Source organism: Giraffa tippelskirchi, chromosome 11, assembly GCF_054371585.1.
Source record: "Giraffa tippelskirchi isolate mGirTip1 chromosome 11, T2T-mGirTip1v1.2.pri, whole genome shotgun sequence".
Classification (NCBI taxonomy): Eukaryota; Metazoa; Chordata; class Mammalia; order Artiodactyla; family Giraffidae; genus Giraffa; species Giraffa tippelskirchi.
In genome coordinates, this window is record NC_137285.1 from 96,692,243 (window position 1) to 96,717,150 (window position 24,908).

The window sequence follows — 24,908 nt, forward strand, 5'->3', positions numbered from 1 at the left end:
GCAGGGAATGCCTTGTAAACTCAAAACGCCAATGTTTGAATATAGAAGTACATATTATATCCCTGGCATTCATTTGAATGTATGTTTTATCTAAAGCTTTCAAAATGGCCCATTGTCTGGCTTTAATTAGCCCACAGTCCTGCCTGTTTGGAGAACTGAACCACATTTCCAGGGCTGTCCATGTTCCCCACCCAACCACCTGCTCCTTCACAATTGCAGAAATTTTTTTTTAATAATATTAATAAAGGTAAACTTTTTGCAAGCACCTAATTTTTTTTTTGGCTGTCTTATTGGTTCTGTAGTGGTTGTTTTTAATGTCATGAAATTTAAAATATTTCCTGGTGGTGAATTCTTTTACTCAGCTTGCAAAAGTAATCAAGTTTTTCAGTGAAACAGCCATAGCAAGTCCATCTGGCAGAGCTGAAGTTCTGCACATTTTGTTCTGGCCAAAGTGTAGGATACCATTTATTAATGTGCATCCCAGTAGCTCCTGTCATTCTAACTTAGCTATTGATATACATAAAAACAAATAGCATTCCAAAGGCATGCCAAGACCCAAGGGTGAAAAAAAAACTGTGTTTCATTTTGTAACTCAGGCAACAGAAATAACTTTCTCACAGAGGCAGCCTGGACATAATTTTGTGCCAAGCAGGAAAGTTTTAACAGGAAAATTTTAAGAAACTATCAGAAGTTTGGAATTCTATAACAGTGTTACTTTCCAAAGGGCATAAAATAGTTCATAGACCAGAAATGTAAGACAGTTGGAACAACAGATTTTTTTTTAATTTTTTTTTTTTTTGAAAGCTACAATAAAGATATAAGACCTAAATTCTGGTTTTTAATTTGTATTAACTAGTTTCCATTACAAAAATAACACATGGTAAAATTTCAAACTTAATAAAGCAGTATAATTTTTTTTAAAGTCTACTGACCTTCCCTGCCTACTTGTTCTACTTCCCAGGGCCATGTGCAATCTTCCAGAATCTCTCTATGACATTTTATTATAAAGAAATGAAGTTGTTGCAGCAAGTTAATCAATACCAAAATCTATGTTATTTACATGCACTATTACAAAAATGCATAGTGTTCTCGTGGTGAATTCCCTTCTCCCAAGAGAAAATTTAAACAGGTCTCTTTTAGTCTTCATTTTACCTCTATATGTTTGAAGGCATCAGGCAAAGCACTTCATACTATCATGTCTCCATCTTATATCAATTACATAGTCCCTACTGTCACCTGAGATGGTGATATTGGAGATAAGGTGCCCCAAATCAACTCTTTCTTTGTGAGATAAATACTCTATAATCTAGGCTTTATAGAATCAAGGCAAATGTTTTTAAAGATATATGTTTCAATATTACTTCCTCACAAATTCTTACAGGCTTTAAGATTGGACCTATACAATGACATCTTAAATCATTTAAGGATACAGGGTTTTTTCCTCTGTAAATAGGGCCATATGAGGGAGACATGCCAGGCCCCTCTTTACACACGGGTATCAACGAGGAGGCTGGCGATAAAGAAGAAAAGAGAGAAAGAGCCCTGGGAGTTGGTACAACTGGGACAGGTGGCCAGCAGCCCTTAGCACCCACAGGGCGAATATCAGCCTTTAGCAGGCTCCAACACACAGCCAAATAGAGATGGATATAAACATCAGCTGCTGGCCTCCCCGCCCCCGCCCCACGGAGAGCCCATCAGACCTGTATCACGGATCTGTGAAGCTCCAGCAGCCCATACACTCACCACACCAACCATTTCCGACCATCATTTTCAGCCCCAGATTACATTTCCTAGAATGCCGCTTTCAATATGTCTACACTGCTAATAGCCGTCTAAAGAACCACTTCCTGTTAGTGGACAAAGTCCAGGTTCCTTCAGCTTGGCTCAGAAAACACTCTTTATAACCTGGCACTTGCTCCTTCCTCCAGCTTCCCTGTCTGCATATTTCCACATCTGTGACATGCTGTCCACATATTTGGGCCTTCGCTTTGCCCCTCAACAAGGAGACCCCTTATCCTACCTGCTCACTGATTTCCTGTCATCCTTCACAACAAGACTCGTATATCACCTACAGTGTGATGTGTCCAGTCACTTCCCTCGAGACAGCAGCTCACCACCACCGCTACTCTCATCCTTACCCCCACCCCCGCTCTCTGCGTGCACAGCCCGAGCAGGTCTAGTAGAACCCAGCCTGTATCACTCACTCGTTCTGTGACCTAGACAGTCTTTACACTGCCTATTAGTTTTCCGATCTGTAATCTGGAGATAATTACTTACAGCAATCTATTTCATTGGTTAATGGCAAGGCTTTAATGAAACAATGTGAGCCACTTAGCATTATGCAGAATACATTAAGTACACAAATGTTAATTACTAAAAATGATGAAACACATACTAATATATATAAAGTGCCTGGCACAGAATCTGGCATGAAGTAGGTATTCATAAAATGCTAGTCCACATTCTACTAGGCAAAACAAGTCACAAAACCTTCCCAGATTCAAGACGGTAGAGGTATAGATGACACTTATTGATGGGAAGAGCTGCAAAGTAATTGTGGCCATATTTAACCTACAGCAGATGGCTTGTGTCCCTAAATAGATCCTAATCTAAGCCCTTTGGTTACATTCTTTTCTAGCACCTGAAACATTCAACTTTGTGCCTAGCATGTCAGAGGTGCCGGCAGATATCTTTGGTTTGAAGGAAGGGCTAGTGCACAGAACCTACTGGTTATGTCACTGAGAGCTTGAGCGGGAATAAATCTTAGAGTCAGAGAGTTTGGGTTTAAATCCTAGTCCTGTAATTATAAGATAGATAATTTGGGACACATTACTTAATTTCTCTGATGCTTGGTTTCCTCTTTTGTAAACTTGAGATGATAATATCTACTTTATAACAAGATAACATTACATAAAGCATCTGGCACATGGTAGATGCTTAAAACTCTAGTTCTTATTCATTATGGAGCATTTTTCTTATCAATATTTATGACTAAATTACTGGGTAACTCAGATAACTGGTCCATAAATCAAAATCTTTTTCAAACTTTGCAAAATTAATAAGACTTATTAGAACAGGTTTGTTATAGTTTAGTCACTGCATAAGAGTTCAAACCAATCAGAATGCCCTAGTTCTACTATATACTTGTCACATTAGCTAAGGCATCTAATTCTCTATGCCCATTTTCTTGTGGAGGAAGAAGTTATTCCATCCTAACACAGGTACCTACTTAAAGAATAACCACGTTATACCTGGCATTAACTTTACATTCATTTCAAAGTTGGAGGAAAATTGTGTGACTAATGGTTTTTCTCAATTCAGATATTAAAACATGGTTTTAAAATGTTCAGTATATCATCATCTCCACCTCTCTCCCAATCATCGATATGATGACAGTAAGAAATTAAATATGCTGTGAATTCCTTGAAAAGGAATCCCAGCCATTCAGAAGAGGCTATGATTTTTATTTAAGCATTAGTAGAAACATCTTCAAGTTTAAAGAGACACTTTCAGACTATATAGTCGGAATTTTTAAAATATATCATGAAAAGTCTTACACTCCTTGCAACCCTCTTCTTTAGTACATCTCACACGGTCTTTCAATTTTCAGGCTGGCACCTAAAAATAGTATAGGGCCATAAAAATGACAATAAATGTAGTGAAGGGAAACTCCTGATCTTATCACTTTACTATCATGGTGACCTATTAGTTCAAATTAACTCATTTTCATGGAGGGGGCTTTCGGGGCAGCTGTGAGGCTGTTGCGTTAGCTACAGGAAGTTGCACACTGGCAAATTTCATTCAAATGTAAACCTCTAAATTTGGCTACCTGGCATTGCAGGATCCTGTTGTTTGCTGTATGCAAAATAAAAATTATATACCATCTCGCTTGGTCAAAAGTTATGGGCTTTTCAATATTAATTTCAATATTATTTCTACAGAATTCATATGGTGAGATGCAACTGAATGAATATAATACATTGAACAAGGTAAAAAGAAATGTGTTTTCCCTTCACATGAACAATGATAACTAGTGCACATGTTGAAGGCTCGTCTTAGGCTGGTCTTTCTCAACGTAAGAATCTGGTACACCAGCTCCGCAATCAGTCCAATGAAACCCTTCCCGGTCCCAGCACAGGCCTTTTAGAACTCTCCTATGTTCTGTAAGATGAACTGAAGTTGTGTGCTATCATTGCCTTTTATATGACTTATCCAACCTAATTATTTCCCAGGTCACCATAAGCATGGGTTACAGCTATAAATAATTAATTATGTGGAAATGTTTTATATCACAATGGGGGGGATCATATAGGAGTTTTTTAAAATGCTCAAGATTTATCAAGTTATATGCTTACAGATTGGAAATTGTATTGTACTTAAATTATGCCTTAATTAATTTGGACCTCCTCCCCCCAAAATGGGATACTCACTGAAGGCTAAAAATGTATAGATAGATATAGATATGGAAGCATATATATATATATATATATATATATATATATATGTATGTATGTATATATATATATACACACACAGACACAGGGAAATATAAATCCCCCTGAATCTTCTTTGTGAGCATTTATTTAATTATATGGTTTCTCTGAATGTCCTCAGTTCAGTTCAGTTCAGTTCAGTCACTCAGTTGTTTCCGACTCTTTGAGACCCCATGGACTGCAGTACACCAGGTTTCCCTGTCCATCACTGACTCCCAGAGCTTGCTCAGACTCATGTCCATTGAGTCAGTGATGCTGAATATCCTAAGTCTCCTTTATACTAAATTTTTAAACTATGAAGTTTTCCCACTTTTATTTTCAAGTTATTAAAACTCTTGGAAGGCAGTATGGGGTGGTAGTTATGAAGTAAGTTTTGAACAGAAGTGGAGTCACAGATGTAGAAAACAAACTTATGGTTCGCAGGGGATGGGGGAGGGATAAACTGGGAGATTGGGACTGACATATACATACTACTATGTATAAAATAGGTAACTAATGAGAACCTACTGCATAGCACAGGGAATTCTATTCAATACTCCATAATGGCCTGTATGAGACAAGAATCTAAAAAAGAGTGGATATATGTATATCTATAACTGATTCACTTTGCTGTACACCTGAAACTAACACAATGTTATAAATCAACCACACTCCAATAAAAAATTTCAAAAAAAGAACAGAAACAGGCCCTGAAATCACACAACTACCACCCCTACCACCCCTACCTGCAGGGGAACCTGAGCTTTTCTCTATTGCAATTTCCTCATCATTAGGATGAAAATAATATTACTTACCTTCTGGGGTGGTTGTGATAATTAAATGAGATAGTAATATAACATATTTGGTCATGTGCTTAATAGTGTGCTTATAAAATTTCTACAAGTATGTGCTTATGAATTTTATTATAATGTATATCTCTGCTGGAAAATGTTGGAAGTCATAGAAAAAAAAAATTTTAAATCTGGTGTGTGAAAAACAGGACAGCATTTACTTCTATTTTTAATCCTTAGGGATGTGATTTTGTTTCAGGCAGAGTCAATGGTCTGGAGGTGGGGAGATTATACCCACAACAAAACTGGATCCTGCATAAAAAAATTTTTTTGCTGATTTGTTGAGCTGGCAGGATGTAAGGGAAATCAATAAAACTAGAGGGTTTGGTGGGGTGATTTGAGGGTTGACGTGGAAGGGAGGGGAAATGTTTGAGCAGAAATACAGACATTGCATGATGAGAAGATGATCACACCAGACAGGCAGAGTCCCCTAAGGACAGGGGTCCAAACTAGCTTTCTATGTGAAGACTGACTGCTCCTTGAGCTATTTTTGCTGAGATTGGGGTAGCTGAGCCTGGGGCTGGGGAGCCTGAAAGGGAGCTGCCTCCCAAGAAATAGAAAGACAAATCTGGAGAAACACAACTTCACATTAGGAACTCAGATTTTCACAGATTAAGGTCAACCCAGACATGTGTTTCAATCAAAGATCACCAAATGCATAAGGAAACAAATCACTAGGAATGAGAGTCAGCATAAACAATAAATTCCCAGGACTTTCAGGAATTTTGGTATTAGCATAACCAGATACAAAATTAAAAAAAAAAACATAATGAATAATTAACACTCAACAAAAGACCAACGAATATTTTTAATAGATCAAATAGAATTTCTAGGACTGAAAAAAATATCTAATCATTGTTCCAAAAAAAAAAAAAAATCAATGCATGAGTTAAACAGCAAATTAGCTACAGTTGAAGAAGGAATTAGTGAACTGGATGTAGAGCTGAAGAAATCTATACCAATCTGTTCCAAAATATAGAACATAGAATCATGGATAGAGGGAAAGTAACAAGAAGTTGAGAATTTATTGGGGATAAAAGTAAAAGATTTAACAAACATCAAAGACTCAGAAGGAAAGAATACAGATAATACAGACAATATAATATTTAAGGAAAAGACGGTTGAAACTTTTCCAAAAGACATGCATCCCCAGTCACATGAAGCGCATCTTATACAAGCAGAATACATTTTAAAAATCTATCTCAAGATAAAAAGAGGTGAACCTGAAAAATCTTAAAGCCGAAGGGAGTATACTTTAAAGGGTAGTCAGAAAAGAAAGAAAGATTGTTACATAGAATATCTGTAAGGTTAATAGCAAACTTCTCAACAGCAATCATGGAAGCCACAAGACAGTGAAGTGAAATCTTGAAAGTGCTGAGAGAAGAATACTTATAAAGTTATAATTGTGAATCCAGAAATAGTATCTTTTAAATACAAAAGCAAAAGGAATTATATTTTCAGTTACATAAAAGCTGGAAGTTGCCACCAATACCGACTTCCCAGGTGGCTCAGTCAGTAAAGAACTCGCCTGCAATGCAAGAGACACGGGTTCGATCCTTGGTTCGGGAAGATCCCCTGGGGAAGGAAATGGCAACCCACTCCAGTATTCTTGCCTGGGAAATCTCATGAATAGAGGAGCCTGGCGGGCTACAGTCCATAGGGTCACAAAGAGTCAGACACGACTTAGCAGCTAAACCACCACCACCACCACCTGCAGGAAAGGAATTTTCTAAAGGGTTCTTTCAGGAGGAAAATGAATCTAGAAAAAAGTTTGGAGGACAGATAAGCAAAGAAAATGATAAACATATAGTAAGTCTAATACATATTTACTTGGCAAAATGATGATGAAAATAATCATGATGTTTAATTTGTGGAGGTTTAAGCTAAAATTCAAGGAATTACATACTCATGTAAATTAGGAGAGGAGCAAAAAGAGTTAATGCCCTAAGGGTCTTGTCTGTCAGTGGGAAGCTTAAGATACTCTTTGTAGGCTTTGTTAAATAGACAAGGTAAAATTTTATGACTAACCATAAAGAATGGAAATAGAGTGTTTAATTTCCACAGCAGGTAAAGGGCAAAATTATGTAGGGGAAACAAACACAAGAGGCTTCTTTTCATCAAATAACAAATAAAATCAACTAGCCTAGTCATTATGAAACTTCTTCAGGTATTAAAACTGGATTGGGGGTATAGGGCTGGCAATTTCACAGTAATAAGTAAAACTGGGCAGAAGGAAGAGTGATGCAAGAGGATTGTTGGTGGCACAGGTGGTGGCAGACCCTGCGGGGACTGTGGGAGCCCAGAGTAACCTTTGCTTGTGCTTCAGGCAGAGGCCAGGGCCAGGCCAGCTGATGAACCGGGGCATTACTGAGAGGCGCTCATACGTCTATCTGTCAAGCTGGACATGCACCCTGCCTCTCACAGGAAGCCTCCCTCCTGGCCCCAGCCTTGTCCAGAGCAGTTTAAGGGGAGCAAGCAGAGAGAAAAGGAGGCAAGAAGGCAACAGGGCATCCGGTGAGGCAGCGCCTGGGATGGCTGCCACCCTGCCACACTCTGCTTCCCCAGGGACGGAGGCTGAGGCAGGAGGCAGAGGGGATGGGCCCTGGCACGGGCCTTTGAGGAGAGACCCAGCCAGAAAGAGCTGGAAAGCAGAGGGGAACGCTAGATAACATGGGCCCTGGCAACATGGGAACATGTGCCTGAACACAAGCTCTTCTCTAATTAATCACTACCTCCTTTCCTTCCTGTACAAGACATCCCAGCATCCTGACCTACACCCACCTTGGATCCCACACACACTGTTCACATACTAAGAAGTTTGGGATTAACAGAGGCAAACCACTATAAGTAGAATGGATGTTTTGTAAAAATAAAAAACTCCTACTGTATAACACAGGGAACTATATTCAATACCCTGTAATAAACCATAATGGAAAAGAATATGAAAAAGAATGTATATAACTTAATCATTATGCTCTACAGCAGAAACTAACACAACCTTATAAATCAACTATACATCAGTAAAATAATTTAAAAAAATTTTAACAACAAACACGGTGACATGTTTATAGGAATAAACCATAGATTTGAAGAAACATAAAAATGCATCTGAGTGATAATAGCTAATAGTTATACCCTCCTTACTTAAAGCCAGGAACTATTCTCAGTGCTTGACATATGAGATCATATTTAATCTTCATGTGCCTAAGATCACACAGCAAACAAGAGGCATAGCTGGGATTCAAATATAGACACTCATTCCAGAGTCTTCACTTTCAAATACCATTCTACCTCTGAGTGGCTGTTGTTCAGTCACTAAGCCATGTCTGACGCTCAGTCATGTCCCACTCTTTGTGAACCCATGGACTGTAGCATGCCAGGCTTCCCTGTCCTCCACTATCCCCCAGAGTTTGCTCAAACTCACATCCATTGAGTTGGTGAAGCCATCCAACCATCTCATCCTCTGTCATCCCCCTCTCCTCCTGCCTTCAATTTTTCCCAGCATCAGGGTTTTTTCCAATGAGTCAGTTCTTTGCATCAGGTGGCCAAAGTATTGGAGCTTCAGCTTCAGCATCAGTGCTTTCAACAAACATTCAGGGGTGATTTTTTTTTAGTATTGGCTGGTTGGATCTCCTTGCAGTCCAAGGGACTCTCAAGAGTCTTCTCCAGCACCAGAGTTCAAAAGCAACAATTCTTCGGTGCTCAGCATTGTTTATGGTCCAACTCTTACATCTTGTACATGACTACTGGAAAAACCATAGCTTTGGCTATCCAAATCTTTGTTGGCAAAGTGGTGTCTTTCCTTTTTAACATGCTGTCTAGATTTTTCATAGCTTTCCTTCCAAGGAGGAAGCGTCTTTTAATTTCATGGCTGCAGTCACCATCCTCAGTGATTTTGGAGCCCAAGAAAATAAAATTTGCCACTTGGTGGATATTTCCCTAGAGAAGATAGAATTCCAATTTAGTCCTATGGATGGAATGTTTGTATACCTCACCCCCTTCTTCCGTAATTCATATGTTAAAGCCTTGATACCCAGTATGATGATATTTTAAGTTGGGGCCTTTGGGGAGGTAATGAAGTCATGAGGGTTAAGCCACATGAATGGGACTGGTCCTGCTATAAGAAGAGACACATGGAAAAGATGATCTCTCTTTGTGCCGCGTGAAGACGCTGCAAGAAAACAGCAATCTGCAAGCCAGGATGAAGACCCCCCAAAGAACCCAACCATGCTGGCATCCTGATCTCAAACTTCCAGCCTCCATAACTGGGAGAAATGTTTTTTGTTTAAGCCACCAAGTCTATGGTATTTGTTATATCAGCCCAGTCTGATTAAGACAGTGGGGAAATGATGGGTTACTTTCAGATATTTTAAGAGCGATTTATGGAAGAAGGGTTTAACTTATTCAGTGTGGACCAAGGAGATTAGAAAGAAGAACAAGACTATTTTCATCCTACTTTGTAACAGAGGTTGCCAAAGAAGAAATTCGCTTTCTCAGAGGGTGCTGAGTTCTCCATCACTAGAGGCTGAATGAACCCAGAGTTAGTAACATTGGAGAGGATTTCAGCATTGAGTGCTGGTTGAATAAGACTCTATAAAATCCCTCCAACTCTTGAGAGTCTGTAGGATTAACAGGGTCAGGACAGGACTAAGAACTCAAATCCGAAAAAGTGGATGTTGATACCTCTTCACTTTTACTTCCTTCAGCAGTCAGGTTGAGCATCTCCTCCTCCAGGATGTGTTCCCCTGCTGCTGCAGCTAAGTCGCTTCAGTTGTGCCCGACTCTGTGCAACCCCATAGACGGCAGCCCACCAGGCTCCCCCGTCCCTGGGATTCTCCAGGCAAGAACACTGGAGTGGGTTGCCATTTCCTTTTCCAATGCACGAAAGTGAAAAGTGAAAGTGAAGTCGCTCAGTCGTGTCCGACTCGTAGCGACCCCATGGACTGCAGCCTACCAGGCTCCTCCATCTATGGGAGTTTCCAGGCAAGAGTACTGGAGTGGGGTGCCATTGCCTTCTCCATGTGTTCCCCACCCCATCCCTAATACAGCTTAAGTGGCCACCTCACCCCATCTTACTACTACAGTGCCACTTCTCACACTGCAGTGAATTCTGTTTCATCATCAATCATGCCCTGTATTAGGGCATGTCCTAAGGCTGCAGTAACAAATGACCACAAACTAAGCAGCTTAAAAAAATAATTTATATTCTTACATATCTAGAAGCTAGAAGTCCAAAATTGAGTTGTCAGGAGGGCCAGGTTCCTCTGAAGGCTTTAGAGGTACACCCTTCTTTGCTTCTGCCTAGCTTCTGGTGTAGGCGCATGCGTGCTTAGTTTCTTCAGTCATGTCCAGCTCTTTGAGACCCCATGGACTGTACCCCGTCAGGCTCCTCTGTCCACAGAATTCTCCAGGCAAGAATACTGGAGTGGGTTTTCATGCCCTCCTCCAGGGGATCTTCCCAACCCAGGGATCAAACCCTCGTCTCCTGCATCCCCTGCATTGCAGGTAGATTCTTTACTGCTGAGCCACTGGGGAAGCCACCCCCCCAACCCCCGGCTTCTGAAGGTTGTTGGCAAACATTTGCGGTCCTTAGCTCGAAGTTGTAGCTCTCAAATTCCTGCCTCTTTCTTCAGACTGCCTTCTCCCCTCTGTGTCTGTGTTTGTCTCCCCTCGTCTTAGAAGGACACCGGTCGTATTAGATTTAGGGCCCACAATCCTTCAGAGTAAATCCATTTTAAATTAACTACTGCTTCAAAGATCCTGTTTCCAAATAAGTTCACATTCACAGGTACTGGTAATTGTGACTTCAATATATCTTTCCAGAAGACATAATTCAACTGACAACATCCTCAACTTCCTGTGCTCATTAAACTGCTATTTTTATTCCACATATTTTTATTGTGTCTACTATGAATCACCCCCTGTTCTGGATGCGGAGAACAAGTCACAGTCAAGGTTTCTATCCTTAGTGAAGCTTCCATTCTACAAGGAGGCAGACAGCTTAAAAAGGGGCCGTATGTATGTATGTACCCATATAAATGTGTGTGTGATATGTCTGCTACGTTGCTTCAGTCGACCCTGTGGACTGCAGCCCACCAGGCTCCTCTGTCCATGGGATTCTCTAGGCAAGAGCACTGGAGTGAGTGGGACGCATGCCCCTCCCTCCTCCAGGGGATCTTCCCAACCCAGGGACCAAACCTGCATCTCCCATGTCTTTCACATTGGCAGGAGGGTTCTTTACCACTAGCGCCACCTGGGAAGCCCATAGTCCATTTATATAAATTACTGATACATATTTGAAGAAGGATGTTGTGGCTCAGCTGGTAAAGAATCCACCTGCAATGCGAGAGACCTGGGTTCAATCCCTGGGTTGGGAAGATCCCCTGGAGAAGGGAAAGGCTACCCACTCCAGTATTCTGGTCAGGAGAATTCCACGGACTGTATAGTCCATGGGGTCACAAAGAGTCGGACACGACTGAGCGAATTTCACTTTCATTAACACAAACAGTAAAGAAAAAAAAAAAGGGTAAATGATTTCCTTTCATGTAGTGTATGATGTGGGGCATGTTTACCAGAATCTAAAACTTTGATTTCTTTCTGTCCCTTGTAGAAGTTTGTTTTCTGGTACTTGTATTCAACTTGTTGTCAACTCTCAGGTTCTTAGTGGTAGAAAATAAACCTTGTGAAACATATTCTTAATCTTTAAGTTCAAACTTGCAAGTAAAGACAGCCTGGAGGGACAGGGTGGGGAGGGAGGAAGGCTCAGAGGGAGGCGACACATGTATGCCTAAGGCCGATTCATTTTCATGCATGGCAAAAACCATCACAATATTGTAAAGCAATTGTCCGCCAATTAAAGTTTTTTTTAAAAGAATAAAACACGCATGTCCCTCTGTCTTCCAGGGCAGTGTCGGTTCCGCTCAGTCTCCATTTGGGCCAGTGCCAGGTAAGTATTGCAGTTCAAGGTGGTCGATTCCTTCCTTTTTGAAGTAAATCAGGCATTTAGGCTTCCATTCTTTCATAGATGCCTTACAAGACTTTGAACATTTTGCTGCTTTAAAATACTTGTTTTCAAAATGTAAGGTCAGGAAAGGCAGATCTCACGCAGCCGTTCCTGAATTTGGAATGCATTCTGTTCAATATAAGCTTATTGGGTGAAAGCAATAGCAGTTAGGCCCTTCATACAGGTTTTACAGCTTCCCTGGTGGCTCAGATGGTAAAGAATATGCCTGCAATGCAGGAGACCCCGGTTCAAACCCTGGGTGGGGAAGATCCCCTGGAGAAGGGAACCGAAACTCACTGCAGTATTCTTGCCTGGAGAATTCCACTTCCAAACTCAGAAGTAGCATAGGTTTTCCCAGTATTTGGATCATCTTCAGAGCTGGATAAGGGAAAGAGATTAGAGCAGGAGAAGATCCCGCATGTCTGAATGTCTCTATACCATGTTTCCCAGTCATATTTACTGTCATTGGAATTTGGTTGTATCTGCTCCATTCTACAGAAGGAAATTTCTGCAGCTCTCTCATCATCTGGAATGGCTCTTCCTCTTTTCAAGGAGAAAAAATACATGTTTAAACAGCAAAGGATTTTTTCTCTGTTTTTTTATTTGGAAATTGGAAATGCAGACAGGAGAGCCTGGTAGTCTTTTTTACTTAGTCTCCTTGCTGTTCACAGCCTTAACCACTACAATGGAATAGATTCATGGCATGAACAAAATCTTATTTGTTGACATTGATTTTCATGGGCACAGATTTTTTTTTCTAGAGAAGTATGCTTATGATGAAACCTCTAACTGCAGCTTTCAAATTCATGAGCAGATTAGAATTCGGGGGCTATAGTATTTAAGATGGAAATGGAGTGAGTGGAATTGTGCTGTTAAGTTTCTGTGAGGAAGTTTTATTTCTTTTGAATGAATGAATAAATTTACATGGAATTGTTGCACATGGTATTATACTACTGGGTTTACAGAAAATGTATAAAATGTAAATTCTGCCCCCGTAGGGCTGGTAGGTCAACTGGAAAGAGGACTATGCTCAGGTGAGAGAGTACTGGGCACAATACAATGTGCCGCCTTGGGTAGCAGGGGTCTAAGTGCCACGTCTGGAGAGTCGTGTAGGACTGAGTCAGGGTAACAAGGAGGAGGGTCTTGATGAGTCTGTCTTCTCTCCCTGCGGAAGAGTGGGCAGGGTGGGCAGCGACAAAGCTCAGAAGCAGTCCACTGCGGTTGTGGAAAGTGAGAAAGACAAGCACCTACTTCCTCCCAGCTCAACTCCTTTGTGACTAAGGGAGTAGGTCTGAGCTAACTGGATCACACCCAACACCAGCTGGGGGTGGGGGGCGGAATCTGTTTTACAGTCCTTGAGTCTATGCTCCTGAACACGTTCTAAATGATACAGAGTTTCCTGATACAACTGAGCTACAGGTTCAGAAAACGTTTAGCAAACACATCTCTTCTCCTCTGGGACTATTCCGCTAGCCTTACCTTAAAGGAGATTCTTAGTTTCAGCCTCTCCAGGTTTCAATCAAGGCGGGCTTTCTGGGCCAGGTTTTCCCTTCTCAAGCTTGCAGGGCCCAGGGAAGCTGAGTGGGGACTCAAATCGGCCACGAGAGGGCAGCAAATAACACTAGACTCTTCAAAGCCAGAAAACGTTTTTCGTGGTCCTCTAACTTGGCTTCCCAGAAGCAAACAAAGCAAGGCAAACCGTTTTCGGTTGCCTGCTAGTTGCAAGTCACCGTCAGTGTACAAAATTTAAAAGAAGAGTACAACTTGCCTCTGATTCGGGGTGAGGTCAGTGTCTCACCTTATCTAGAGAAACTGAATCTCACATAGCATGCCCCAGAAGCAGCCTCCTAATCTATGGGGACAAGGCTCAGAAGCTGTGAAAAAGATGCTTCATTAGATAACAGTAAATGCCGGGAAATTCTTATCCTGTCCTGTTTAGCCCAGCGCCTTCCTAGTAGAGCGCCTCGCATACAGAAGGTGTACAAAAAATGTGTATGTGAGAGACACTGGGCAGTAATAACTCCATGTAAAGTGAGCTTATTACCAAAGGCAGCTCAAAGCTTAAACATATCAGTTTTGGAAGCCAGAGTAGTTAAAAGCGGTAATGCCGCTCTACTGAATGCTTTTCAAGCCATCTGTCTATTTAAATGTTGGCCTTGGCGTCAGGCCTGCGTTAGAAACACGATGTCGTACGTGGAAAGATCGGGCTACCACAGACATGCGTTGACTTCCTCCAAGGAAACATTTGCCCGTCTGTTTTCCCCTTGGCAACAGGCTCACCGGTGATGTCAGGTTACTATGGTGTCAGGAGATCCTTCCTCTCCGACCCGGACTTTCACAGCACCAAGCAGTTTGCAGACGATGCCTGCACGTCAAGCGCGGCCAAGCCCTTTGCCTGTGAGTCCTCAACAGGGCAGGGCCACGCGGCCCTGCTGGACCCCTACTTCCCGGAGCCCTACGGGGACCACCGCCCCACCGCCCTGACCCCCAACAGCGGCACCCTGTTCAGTGCCTCGCCCTTGCCGCCGCTCCTGCCGCCGCCCTTCCCCAGCGACCCCGCACACTTCATGCTGGTGAGTACGCAGAGGCTTAGTTTAGGGGGTCACCAAGGTCTGGGTTCCCGCGGCCCTGGGCAGCCCGTGCGCCAAGCAGCCAAGGGTTTACTCGCCCCGGGAGATGCCAGAATCCATGCCCAGAGAGCCTTCCTCGGGGCTTCGTGCCAGCCACGCGGTAGGAGGCTCTGTCTATCCGGGGGCTGGGGCGGGACGACTAAATAGGACGGGACGTACAGGCATTGTGTTAACACTGTAAGGATTTTGCCAGACGTTCCCCCATCGTTCTGCCAGCGCTTGAGGAGAGAGCATTGACTCAACTCGCAGACACAGCGAGGCCGTCCCCGGGGCGGGTGCATCAGGACGCCTCTCGCCTTCCCCTTCGTTTCTCCTGCCCCCACGGTATTTCTACCCTTCAGAACCTTCTCTCACAGTCTCTTCCAGAGATGAGTTCATAAGAAAGAACACGAATAACCTTTTCTATACAAAACTGTAAAGCCCGCGATCACAGAGGAATGAATCTGTGGACATGGGGTTTTAGACCAAATAGGCCAGGAGAGAGTGGGAATTAAGTGCACATGTTCATTTAATACTGGCAACAATTCAGGGTATTAAAGGCCCATTAATAAAGCTGCAGTTATTAAAGCCCCATTTTACAGATGAACAAAGTGAGTCAGGAAGGCACTCAGAGTCAGAATGCTAGTAAGTGGCCTAGCATTGAATCAAACCTAAACCTTTCCAGCCCCCAACCTATGGGCTCCAGGTCTTTGCTCCCTGGGGGCAGGGTAGCCTTCCCAGCCCCTTTAGAAGCCCACCCTGTTGTGTAGAGGCTACTCTTTCCAGGAGTGAATGAAATGCTGACTAAATGTTCATTTTATTATTTTCACATTTACTCATTTAATGTTTTCTGGGGAAAGGACTCTATACACACACACGCACACACACACTTAATTCTAAAGTGAGAAAGGCACTAAAACGTTCACTATCCAACAGCCAAGGAGAGAGCCGCTTGTAAGGAGGTGTTGGGTAGCCCAGGAGGGCAGCAAGTCTGCTTCAGAAGACACGAGCCCCTGTGTCAGGAAGGAAATGTGTCCCCATCAGACCATCATCCAGTGACTAACCCCAGTGACCTTTCCATCCTCCTCAGAGGGACTCATGGGAGCAGACGGTGCCCGAAGGCCTCAGCCAGCCAGACCCCGTGCCGGCCGATGCCCTGCAGAGCTTGGCACCCAACACCGGCTGCCTCTCCCAGCTGGAGTCGGGAGGTGTCTCCCAGCACAGGAGCGCCGGCTGGGGGGGCCCCCTCACCGGGGTTCAGTCCTACTCACTGCACGCTCTGGAGGATCTGTACCACACGCAGGGGTACCCTACCCCGACCCCCTACCCTTTCACCTCTTTCATGACGATGTCCAATGACCCACCGCCCAAGGTGGGGCCCTTCTCCCCAGACGAGGGGGCAGACACCTCTGCCCTCCAGGACACTTCTCCGTGGACCAAAGAAGACGGGAGCCTGGCATGGGGGGCATACGAGTGCCGCAGAGCTTACTGAGGGCACTAGAGGACTTCTGTGCTTTAAGTCAGTTCTCTGTATTCACAGACTGTTGTGGTGTGGCAGTTCTTTCAGAAGTGGGTTTTCAGGACCAGCCGTTGTGCCATCCTTTCTTAATAGACGACGGCATTTATTTGTGATCCACCCACCATAACCCCCTGAAACACACCACAATGTGAATTCAGTGTGTCAGGGACCATATTCTAGATAGACAGCCTGACAGTGAGGTTTTGGGGGGAATTTAATAACCCATTATGTTCTGAATCTTCTGTTGTCTTTGAAGTATCATTTTAGCATTGATAGTTTTCCTTAAATGACATTAAAAACTTTATGCAGCTCATAAATCATACTGATTATCCTGTCTAATTTTTCTTAGTTATGTACTGTGTGTGTTCCTCAATAAAAGAGAATGCATAGGGTATAAAATGGATCAGGGCACATAAAAAAATGCACTTTATACCACGTGACTTTATAAAGTGTGAAGTATTATATACATTTCTCTCTTTACAGTTACTTGCAAATAATAAATAATAACTTGCAAGTAACAAATATGATACCATAAAAAAAAAATGCTTTATTGTCATTAAAGTAGGATGAAGCCAGGACACTATGGCTTCATAACTACATGGTTTTAACTCTGCACTAAAGCCCAGGATGTCCAAAAATTAGGCTAATCCAAAAAACAATAAAGGCCAAAAACTTTCTTTGACCAATGGCCTCTTTGATCAATTAAGCTAGATATTGTTTCTCTGATGGAATACACCAACAGTTATCAGAGTGGATTAGTAAAATGGACATTCTATAATCAAATAAGAATGCATGCATTATAAGGAAAACACAGACAGCAGGCCTGGACTGTCGGCGAGAGACAACAGGCTGCAGAACACCGGAAGCAAAGGGGCTCTGAAGAAGGACACGCGGTCAGGTGTACACACACCTCCTATTTGAAGAGAAACCTTGTTGATGGCTCATTGGTCAGCTATATATAGGTCTTACTTTGTATAAATGAAGAAACTGACATTTGAAGCATCAGTCTGTCTCATAAGTCTGATTGGTTTGGATTCCTTTGCCAGTTAAGCTATCACAGTAATTCCCACCGTGTACCATGCCTGTCTGCAGGCCAAGCCCATCATAAACACCCTGCATACACTTTAACTTTGCAAAGCCTGTGTCAAGCTCCACAGGTTACACCCAGAATCTTCCTTTTGTCTTCTTACCACCTTCCTTTCTTTATTCCCTTCATCACATTTTTCTAACCCTTCAGGTTTCTCCTAACCCAATGCTTTTTCCCTCCATCTCCTGGGGACCCAAAGCCACTCAAAACAGTTTCCATCACATCCCCTGTGACAGGGTTCCATGTTCTGTTTAGAAGTCTAGAAAGTCAAAAACGGATATTAATTCACACTTAGAAGTGAATAATTGATGTTTCTCCTTCTCTGGGCATTCAAGAGTATATTCTGGTTCAGCAAACACACACCTGATATGTGGCGTCCCCACAGAAATGCTTGAATAGGAGCCTCTTTTACTCACAGCCTTCATCCCACTCCTGGGAGAGCATCCTCAGGGGAACCGGCGTTGATGGAAGGAGCACTGGTGGTCCCTAGCTGCTGGACTGTGCTCTCCCAGGTCACCTGCCTGCGCCTTCCTCCCACACTCCTTCCCACAGCCTAATCTTTACTTGGCTCAGTATTCCCTCTGAGCTACCATGGAAGGGGGCAGCTTCTACAACAGGAGTGGGAGCTTCCCTTCTGAAGTCTGATGAAACTGGAGCACTTAGTCCTGATTGCCAGCATCCTTGGCAGAGCCATCTGTCATCCAGCCTCACCATATCTGGATGACAAGCCCCACATCAGAAGGAAATCTGGCCATCCCTGGAGGTGCAGGAGTCTTCACAAGGAAGGGTCTTAAAGTCACTTTTCTAGATTGACTGTATAAAATTGATAATAATTACAGTCATCTACCGCTTCTGCATGTTACTAAGTAGCACACAACACAGTAATTATAAATGTATGTGTAAATCATAAATATATGCACCTATAACTTTAATTTTGATGTGATTGTAACACTAAATATTAGGCATGCTTATTTCTCTTGGTTTGCTGCTTTCTCACTTGTTGGTTTGCTCACCTGTCATGTAACTCTTCTCACAACCTGGCTCTCAGACAAGTAGAGCTCAGTGACCAGTGGTGTCTACACCCTTCTTAGAGCACCCAAGTCCTTTCATAGTGTTTGGGAAATTTAATTTATAAAAAAGGAGACACACACCAGCCCATAGGCTGCTTAGTGTCTTTTTCAGTTCTCCAGTATAAAAGGTCAAGTAGAATGGGGAATGGTAGTAATAATTCCAAACAGTAAATAATTTTTAAGAATTCTGTTTAGCTTGACAGTGTATTGCTATACTGCATATATTTTCATTTAATTCTGTTTTATTGCTCTGGGAATTTACAATACTTGTTAAAAAGTGAAACCAAGATATAAACTTATGTCAGGGAAGTTAATTCTATTTCCCTATTCCATTTCCCATTCGAGTACTCTGTTTCCTAGAGCATGCTGGAGACTAACTGTACCTTTCTGTAATAATGCACGATGTCAAAAACAAAAAATACACCTTCTCCTTTCCCTCTCCTTATTAAACCTGCTCTTCTCAGACTCATAGCTTTCCTGGGGAAGCAAGAGAAAATTTAAGAGCTTAGGTTCAAAACATCATCCCTTTTAGGTCCCTTAAGATGTGAAATAAGCAGAGATTGGTGGGAGAGGGATTGACATATACACCTTACTCTATATAAAATAAATAACTAGTAGGAACTTGCTGTACGGCACAGGAAACTCTACTCCATACTCTGTAATGACCTATTGGGAAAAGAATCTTAAAAGAGAGTGCATATATGTATATGTATAACTGATTCACTTTGCTGTACACCTGAAACTAACACAACATTGTAAATAAATTATACTCCAATAATAATTTAAAAATAAACAAAGTAAGTAAGCAGAGATGGTGATATCAAGTTCAAGCTAAGAAATCTCCCTAGAGGATAATGTCTGCAAAAAATGGAAAGCAAAATTTGCCCATTCAAAATTAAAATACAGGCAATGTATAAATTGCTATAATTGCCTATAAATCCCTAAATACAGCTATTATAGTATGTAGTTGAAAGTGTTTGTAATTCTCTTATAATATTATACAAATCCCAAAGAATGAGAAGAAAACCATAGCTTTACCTCATTTATTTAATAACTGCTTGTAAATGAGCATTATGACTTGCTACAGCTCAGTTAATATTTAATACAATATGATGGCACTATAGTGGAAAAGGGGGAGATTTTAGTACTAGAGTACTGTACAGAAAATTCCACAAAGGGAAAAGAATTACTAACCCCAATTGTAAAATAAATATTTGCATGTATATATATATCTATGTGTGTGTGTGTGTGTATAAAGGTATTAGTAGCATCTCTGTGATCCATTTTTACTATGTAAATCTAAATAATACATTCATAAAAATAAAACATCAGTTATATTTAAAGAATTGAAATAACAATTGGTGTCCAAGGTTTAAGTCACATTACATTACAGTCATTCTACAAAAAAAAAAAAAAAATACTAACATTATACTCTTTTTTAAAAATTTTTATTTACTCATTCATTTTATTTTGGCTCCATTAGTCTTCCTAGCTGCATGTGGCTTTCTCCAGGTGCAGCAAGTGGGGCTACTCTGGTTGTATTGCACAGGCTTCCCATTGCAATGGCTTCTCTTTTTGCAGAGCCCGGGCGCTAGGCATGCGGCCTCAGCAGTTGTGGCACCCTGGCTTAGTTGCCCAGCAGCACGTGGGATCTTAGTTCCCCGGCCAGGGATCAAACACATGTCCCTTGCATGGCAAAGTGAATTCTTAACCATTGGACCGCCAAGCAAGTCCCTATACTCATTCTTTACATTCTGTGATTAAGTTCTTTATCAGGTAGCCCTTCTGTTGAAAACAATATTACACTGTTCATCTTATATACCATACTCAATAAATGCTGACTCTTGAGGGGTTAAGTGCAAAATTGTACACTCTGGCTAAAGAGGCTTCTCTAACTAGACTCATCAAGGAAAAGACTCCTGATTGTTTCAATTCTGTGTCCTCTACCTGGCTTAGTGTCCAGCAGGCTTTGGGGTGTTCCATTAATCTTTGTTAAATTGAGCAAAAATGATACCACGAAGATGAATAACAACTTAGATCCCAACACTGCGGATGACAGTTCTGATGTACAAGAAAATCCTCATCAGGTTTAGTGTTTAACTTAGTCATACTCTTTGCAAATCCAGGCAGTACTGGATATTGAGTTTTACTGGTAATATATTTAAGATAATTGATTTTGTATTTTTAAATGTCTTTAACAAGGAAAATTACTGAACCTTTGAAATAGCACAGAAAATGTTTTACGAATTCATTTAGGATCTATGTAGACTGTAAATATTAGTAAGAATTCTTATAAATAAAAGTTACTCGATGTTTGGTATTATATCTGGTGTGATTAAAACAAATATGATAAATATATTGGGAATTAGAATCCCTAAAGACCAGATTAAATAAATAATAAGAAAATCTTTTTGCAAATGATGAGACCATGACTTATTTGATCTTTGATATTAAAGTGTCCTTTATTCATAATTTCTGATAAATAAGATGTGTGGATTTGCAATATGCAATGCCATTGTCAGTATATTACAAGCCAAAAGGAAAAGAGGTAAAAAATGTCCAAATTCTGAAAGGAAAAAATGTGGACAAAACAAATAATATCTAAGAATTAGCTCTTCACATTAGGAAAATTGATAGCTTCTCTTAACCAAATATCTTAGGTGGAAAAATCCAAAAAATTAACCACAAATGAGAGATTACTTCTTTCTTAGCCTTGATAGTATTTCTTAACCTTGATAATACATTCATAGGCTTTTATCATGGTAATCTTAATGCTTTTGTATCTCTTAAATGTTGCATAATAAAAATGTTTTAAGTAAAAGATGAACTTTTCAAGAAGAATCTGATGGTATCTTCCGAAATGATAAACTATCAAATGCTCATTCCCCATGGCAGTCTCTTAGAGTAAAAACTTTCAATATGTTTTACAGAAAGAGTTTGACTTACCACAAATCCTTAAATAACCTTCATATAATAGTCTTCCTGGTCATTTTCATATGGACCAAGCAGTTACACTGGTCCCAGTAAGTACTTGTTTCCTCCATATTTTTGGAACTTGATATTACCCACAAGGTTTAGTAATAGTGTCCCTCAGTGAGAATGACAAAAGAACTTTGCATTAATAAAGAGAATTTAGAGCCATAGTCAAATTTAGAGGGAATAAACTCCTTCTTTTTCTTATACTGAAAATCTTTCCATATCCATGTGTCAAATGTGTCTGATTTAATAAAATCTCCTACTTTGGGGGAAAAATATAATGCTTTGCAGTGTCATTTGCATACAAAAGCCAGCCAAAACTTTACAGTTAAAATATGCAGCTTAAAACTTTAAAAAGAAATGTATTCTATTCCCGTTATGCTGGCGCCACAGGACTTCAAGATGATCAAGGACCAACTAAGACTTTCTAAGATCAATGGCTCAGAGATCTGAAACACTGTAATACATGCAGAGCTAGAGAAACTCTGGGTGGTGAACCTCAAAAAGAGAAGGTTTGCAGTACGAGTGGAAGAAAGTGTGATAACTTCTTCAGGCTTAGCTCTGGGCCTGGTCAAAGCAGGTCATCATTATATACTCGTTGAATGAATGAATGAATGAACCAATGAATGTACTGGACAGACCCATAATGAAGGAGCAGCAATGTGGAAGTGGAAGAACAGGTAATCCACATTACTCACCAAGCAGTTGATGGCAGAAAGCAGGACTATCTGTCTTTGTAGTCCTGGTGCTTGATACCAGGCCAAGCACATAGATGGTGCTCAACTAATACAACACATTGGATTTTGGCTCAGCCAGTGATCATTATATTTAAAGCAGTGGAACAGACTGACTGACATGCAGTGAGCTCCCATTTCCTCAAGACTCATCTACAGGCCTACAACTCAGCCCAAGGGTAGAGGGAGCCGTGGCCAGACAACCACCAGCAGGGATGTTTGAAAAACACTCCAAGTCTGTCCCAGTCCCTCATAGATCCCTTTAAACATCCAAACATCAGGACCCTGTGTTACATTTTGAGGCAAGAGAACCTGTTAAAGTCCACAACATTTTATTTTTCAGTCTTTTATTAAAATCTCCAAAGGGATGATCAGGACCTCAGGGCAGACACTTTGCAGGTAACCATGAGGGTAGCTCAGTGGGTAAAGAATCCACCTGCAATGCAGGAGACCCCAGTTCGATTCCTGGGTCCATAAGTTCCCCTAGAGCAGGGATAGGCTACCCACTCCAGTATTCTTGGGCTTCCCTAGTGGCTCAGATGGTAAAGAATCCACCTGCAGTGCGGAAGACCTAGGTTCGATCCCTGGGTTGGGAAGATCCCCTGGAGGAAGCGCATGGCAACCCACTCCGGTATTCTCATCTGGAGAATCCCCACGGACAGAGGAGCCTGGAGGGCTACAGTCCATGGGGTCACACACAGGAGGACACGACAGAATGACTAAGCACAGCACATGCCCCCAGCAAGAAAGAAGAGTTCCCAGTCTGAGGCACACAAGCTGTCATTAGCCTAATTAGCAGCTCCTCCTCCCCTCCAGGCAGCCTCTTCTCGGGGTTCCTGCGACCCCAGTGTTTACAGACCACTCTCCAATCAGTATCTGCACTGCCCCAGCCTCCCCACACACGCCAACAGCACAGCAGACAGCACACACACTGTCCACACACAACAGCTCTGCTGTCCAAGCACAGCTCTGACAAGTGGGTCTGCATGTCACACAGCCAGGATTTTACAGTTTCAGTCACAACGCATCTGTGGATCATTAAATTATCTCAGTGACTCCCAATCAACATAGATTTTTTTCTAAATAACATGAGATGGAAAAGATGGAACAGAAAATTTCAGAACATCTTACATGCATAGGTGTATATTGTTCCACGAAAATTTATTCTATAAACATATAAATACTGTTATAGTATGTGAACATGTAAGATAAGTTTCTTAGTTGTGGGTTGAAGTCTAAAAAGTTTGAAAGCATCTGCTATAAAAGATCAGGAAGATAATAATAATAGTTAAGAGTAAGGGATTTATGAAACTTTGATTCCTAATCCTGCCATGCACCTGCTCAGTGATCTTGATCATGTTGCTCATCCCTCTGACCCTGTTTCCTCGTCTGGAATCTGGGGAGGTTCTACCATTCAGGGCCTGACATGCAACAAATACTCAATGAAGGGCAAACTCTAAAAGTCTATGAGGAACATCCAAGGCTACGGGGTCTCAGAGCCGAGCTCACTGCTCCAGGCCACATGACTCACAGGGCCCCACAAGGAGAATTTACAGGCGCAAGTTAGAAAGAACGCTCCCTCACCCCTACAGGTGTGGCATCTGGCTCTTAAGTAGCTGTGCTAGGCTTTTGCGATTATAGAAACAGTGGAAACCAAACTCAATGTTAGGCTACAAACTGGGGGCAGGGGGCGGGGGGCTTGTTTCTCAAATCGGGGCTCCAGCCTAAGGAAATCCAGTTTTCCAAAGTTGCTGGCTAGCCACAGCACTGGAACATCCATCACTTCAGCTAGGGGCCAACGCAGAAGCCCCCAGAATTGCTGCTCTGGTTTGGGCAGAGGCTTCGGGAGGAAGGGACAGAGAGGTCTCTGCTGTCCCTACAGAGCCTGTGGCCTCCACACAGCTCACCTCTCACCCAGCCCCGCCTGCCTTCTCCAAAGGGCAACCAATCACCAGCATCAGTTTCAATGATGTCGCTAAGGGCCCCCTATGGCCTCCTGCCATCCCCGTCCATCTCCACATGAAAGGAGAAATTAGGAAGGAGCCTAAGCCTGAAAAACTGAGACAGCGCCCCAGAACATGGGAAAACAGACACACACACAAAGCCCAGGAGAAAAACAGCAACACAGATAAGGAATGGAGGAAAGTGATGACAAAAAGAGAGACGGAAAAAAGAAACCCGGAAAAAAAAAAAAAAACAGAAAGGTTCAAGAGAAGATTTTTTTAAAGCAAACCAAAAAAATAATAATAATAATAATAAGTGTAAAACAAAAAGGAGGGCAAAAGAGAAAAGAATTCATGGAATAAGCTAAGAGGACAAGAGACTGTCCCTAATTCTACACTGTTTGACTCACTGTTTCCTGAGAAGGGCTGTGCCCACGCACAACAGGGCATGGAGAAAGGAAACAGGGGCTCTCTAAACTCCCAGTGGCCTTCCCTTCCTCACCAAGCTGGTCCTGAGGTCCATTAGGAAAACTCAAAACAGAGGTTCAGTGCCTTTGGAGAAAGAGGCTCCAGAGCCGACAGATTCGGATGGACTGGAGACAAATCCACTGCCAGGTGCCTCCTCAAGGGTCCCAGCCCTGATC

General features: G+C 41.9%; 1 protein-coding gene across 1 annotated transcript in view; it reads left to right on the forward strand.

Annotated features, from left to right (window-relative positions):
• The window catches only part of POU2AF2 (POU class 2 homeobox associating factor 2), a 38,347-nt gene extending 21,920 nt beyond the window's left edge, over positions 1 to 16,427 (forward strand). The window contains exons 3-5 of the mRNA XM_081539070.1: positions 12,227 to 12,269; positions 14,601 to 14,899; positions 16,026 to 16,427. Of these exons, the coding sequence (XP_081395196.1) occupies positions 12,227 to 12,269; positions 14,601 to 14,899; positions 16,026 to 16,427 (744 nt within the window). The remainder of the gene's footprint in view (positions 1 to 12,226; positions 12,270 to 14,600; positions 14,900 to 16,025) is intronic.
• The last annotated feature ends 8,481 nt before the right edge of the window (positions 16,428 to 24,908 follow it).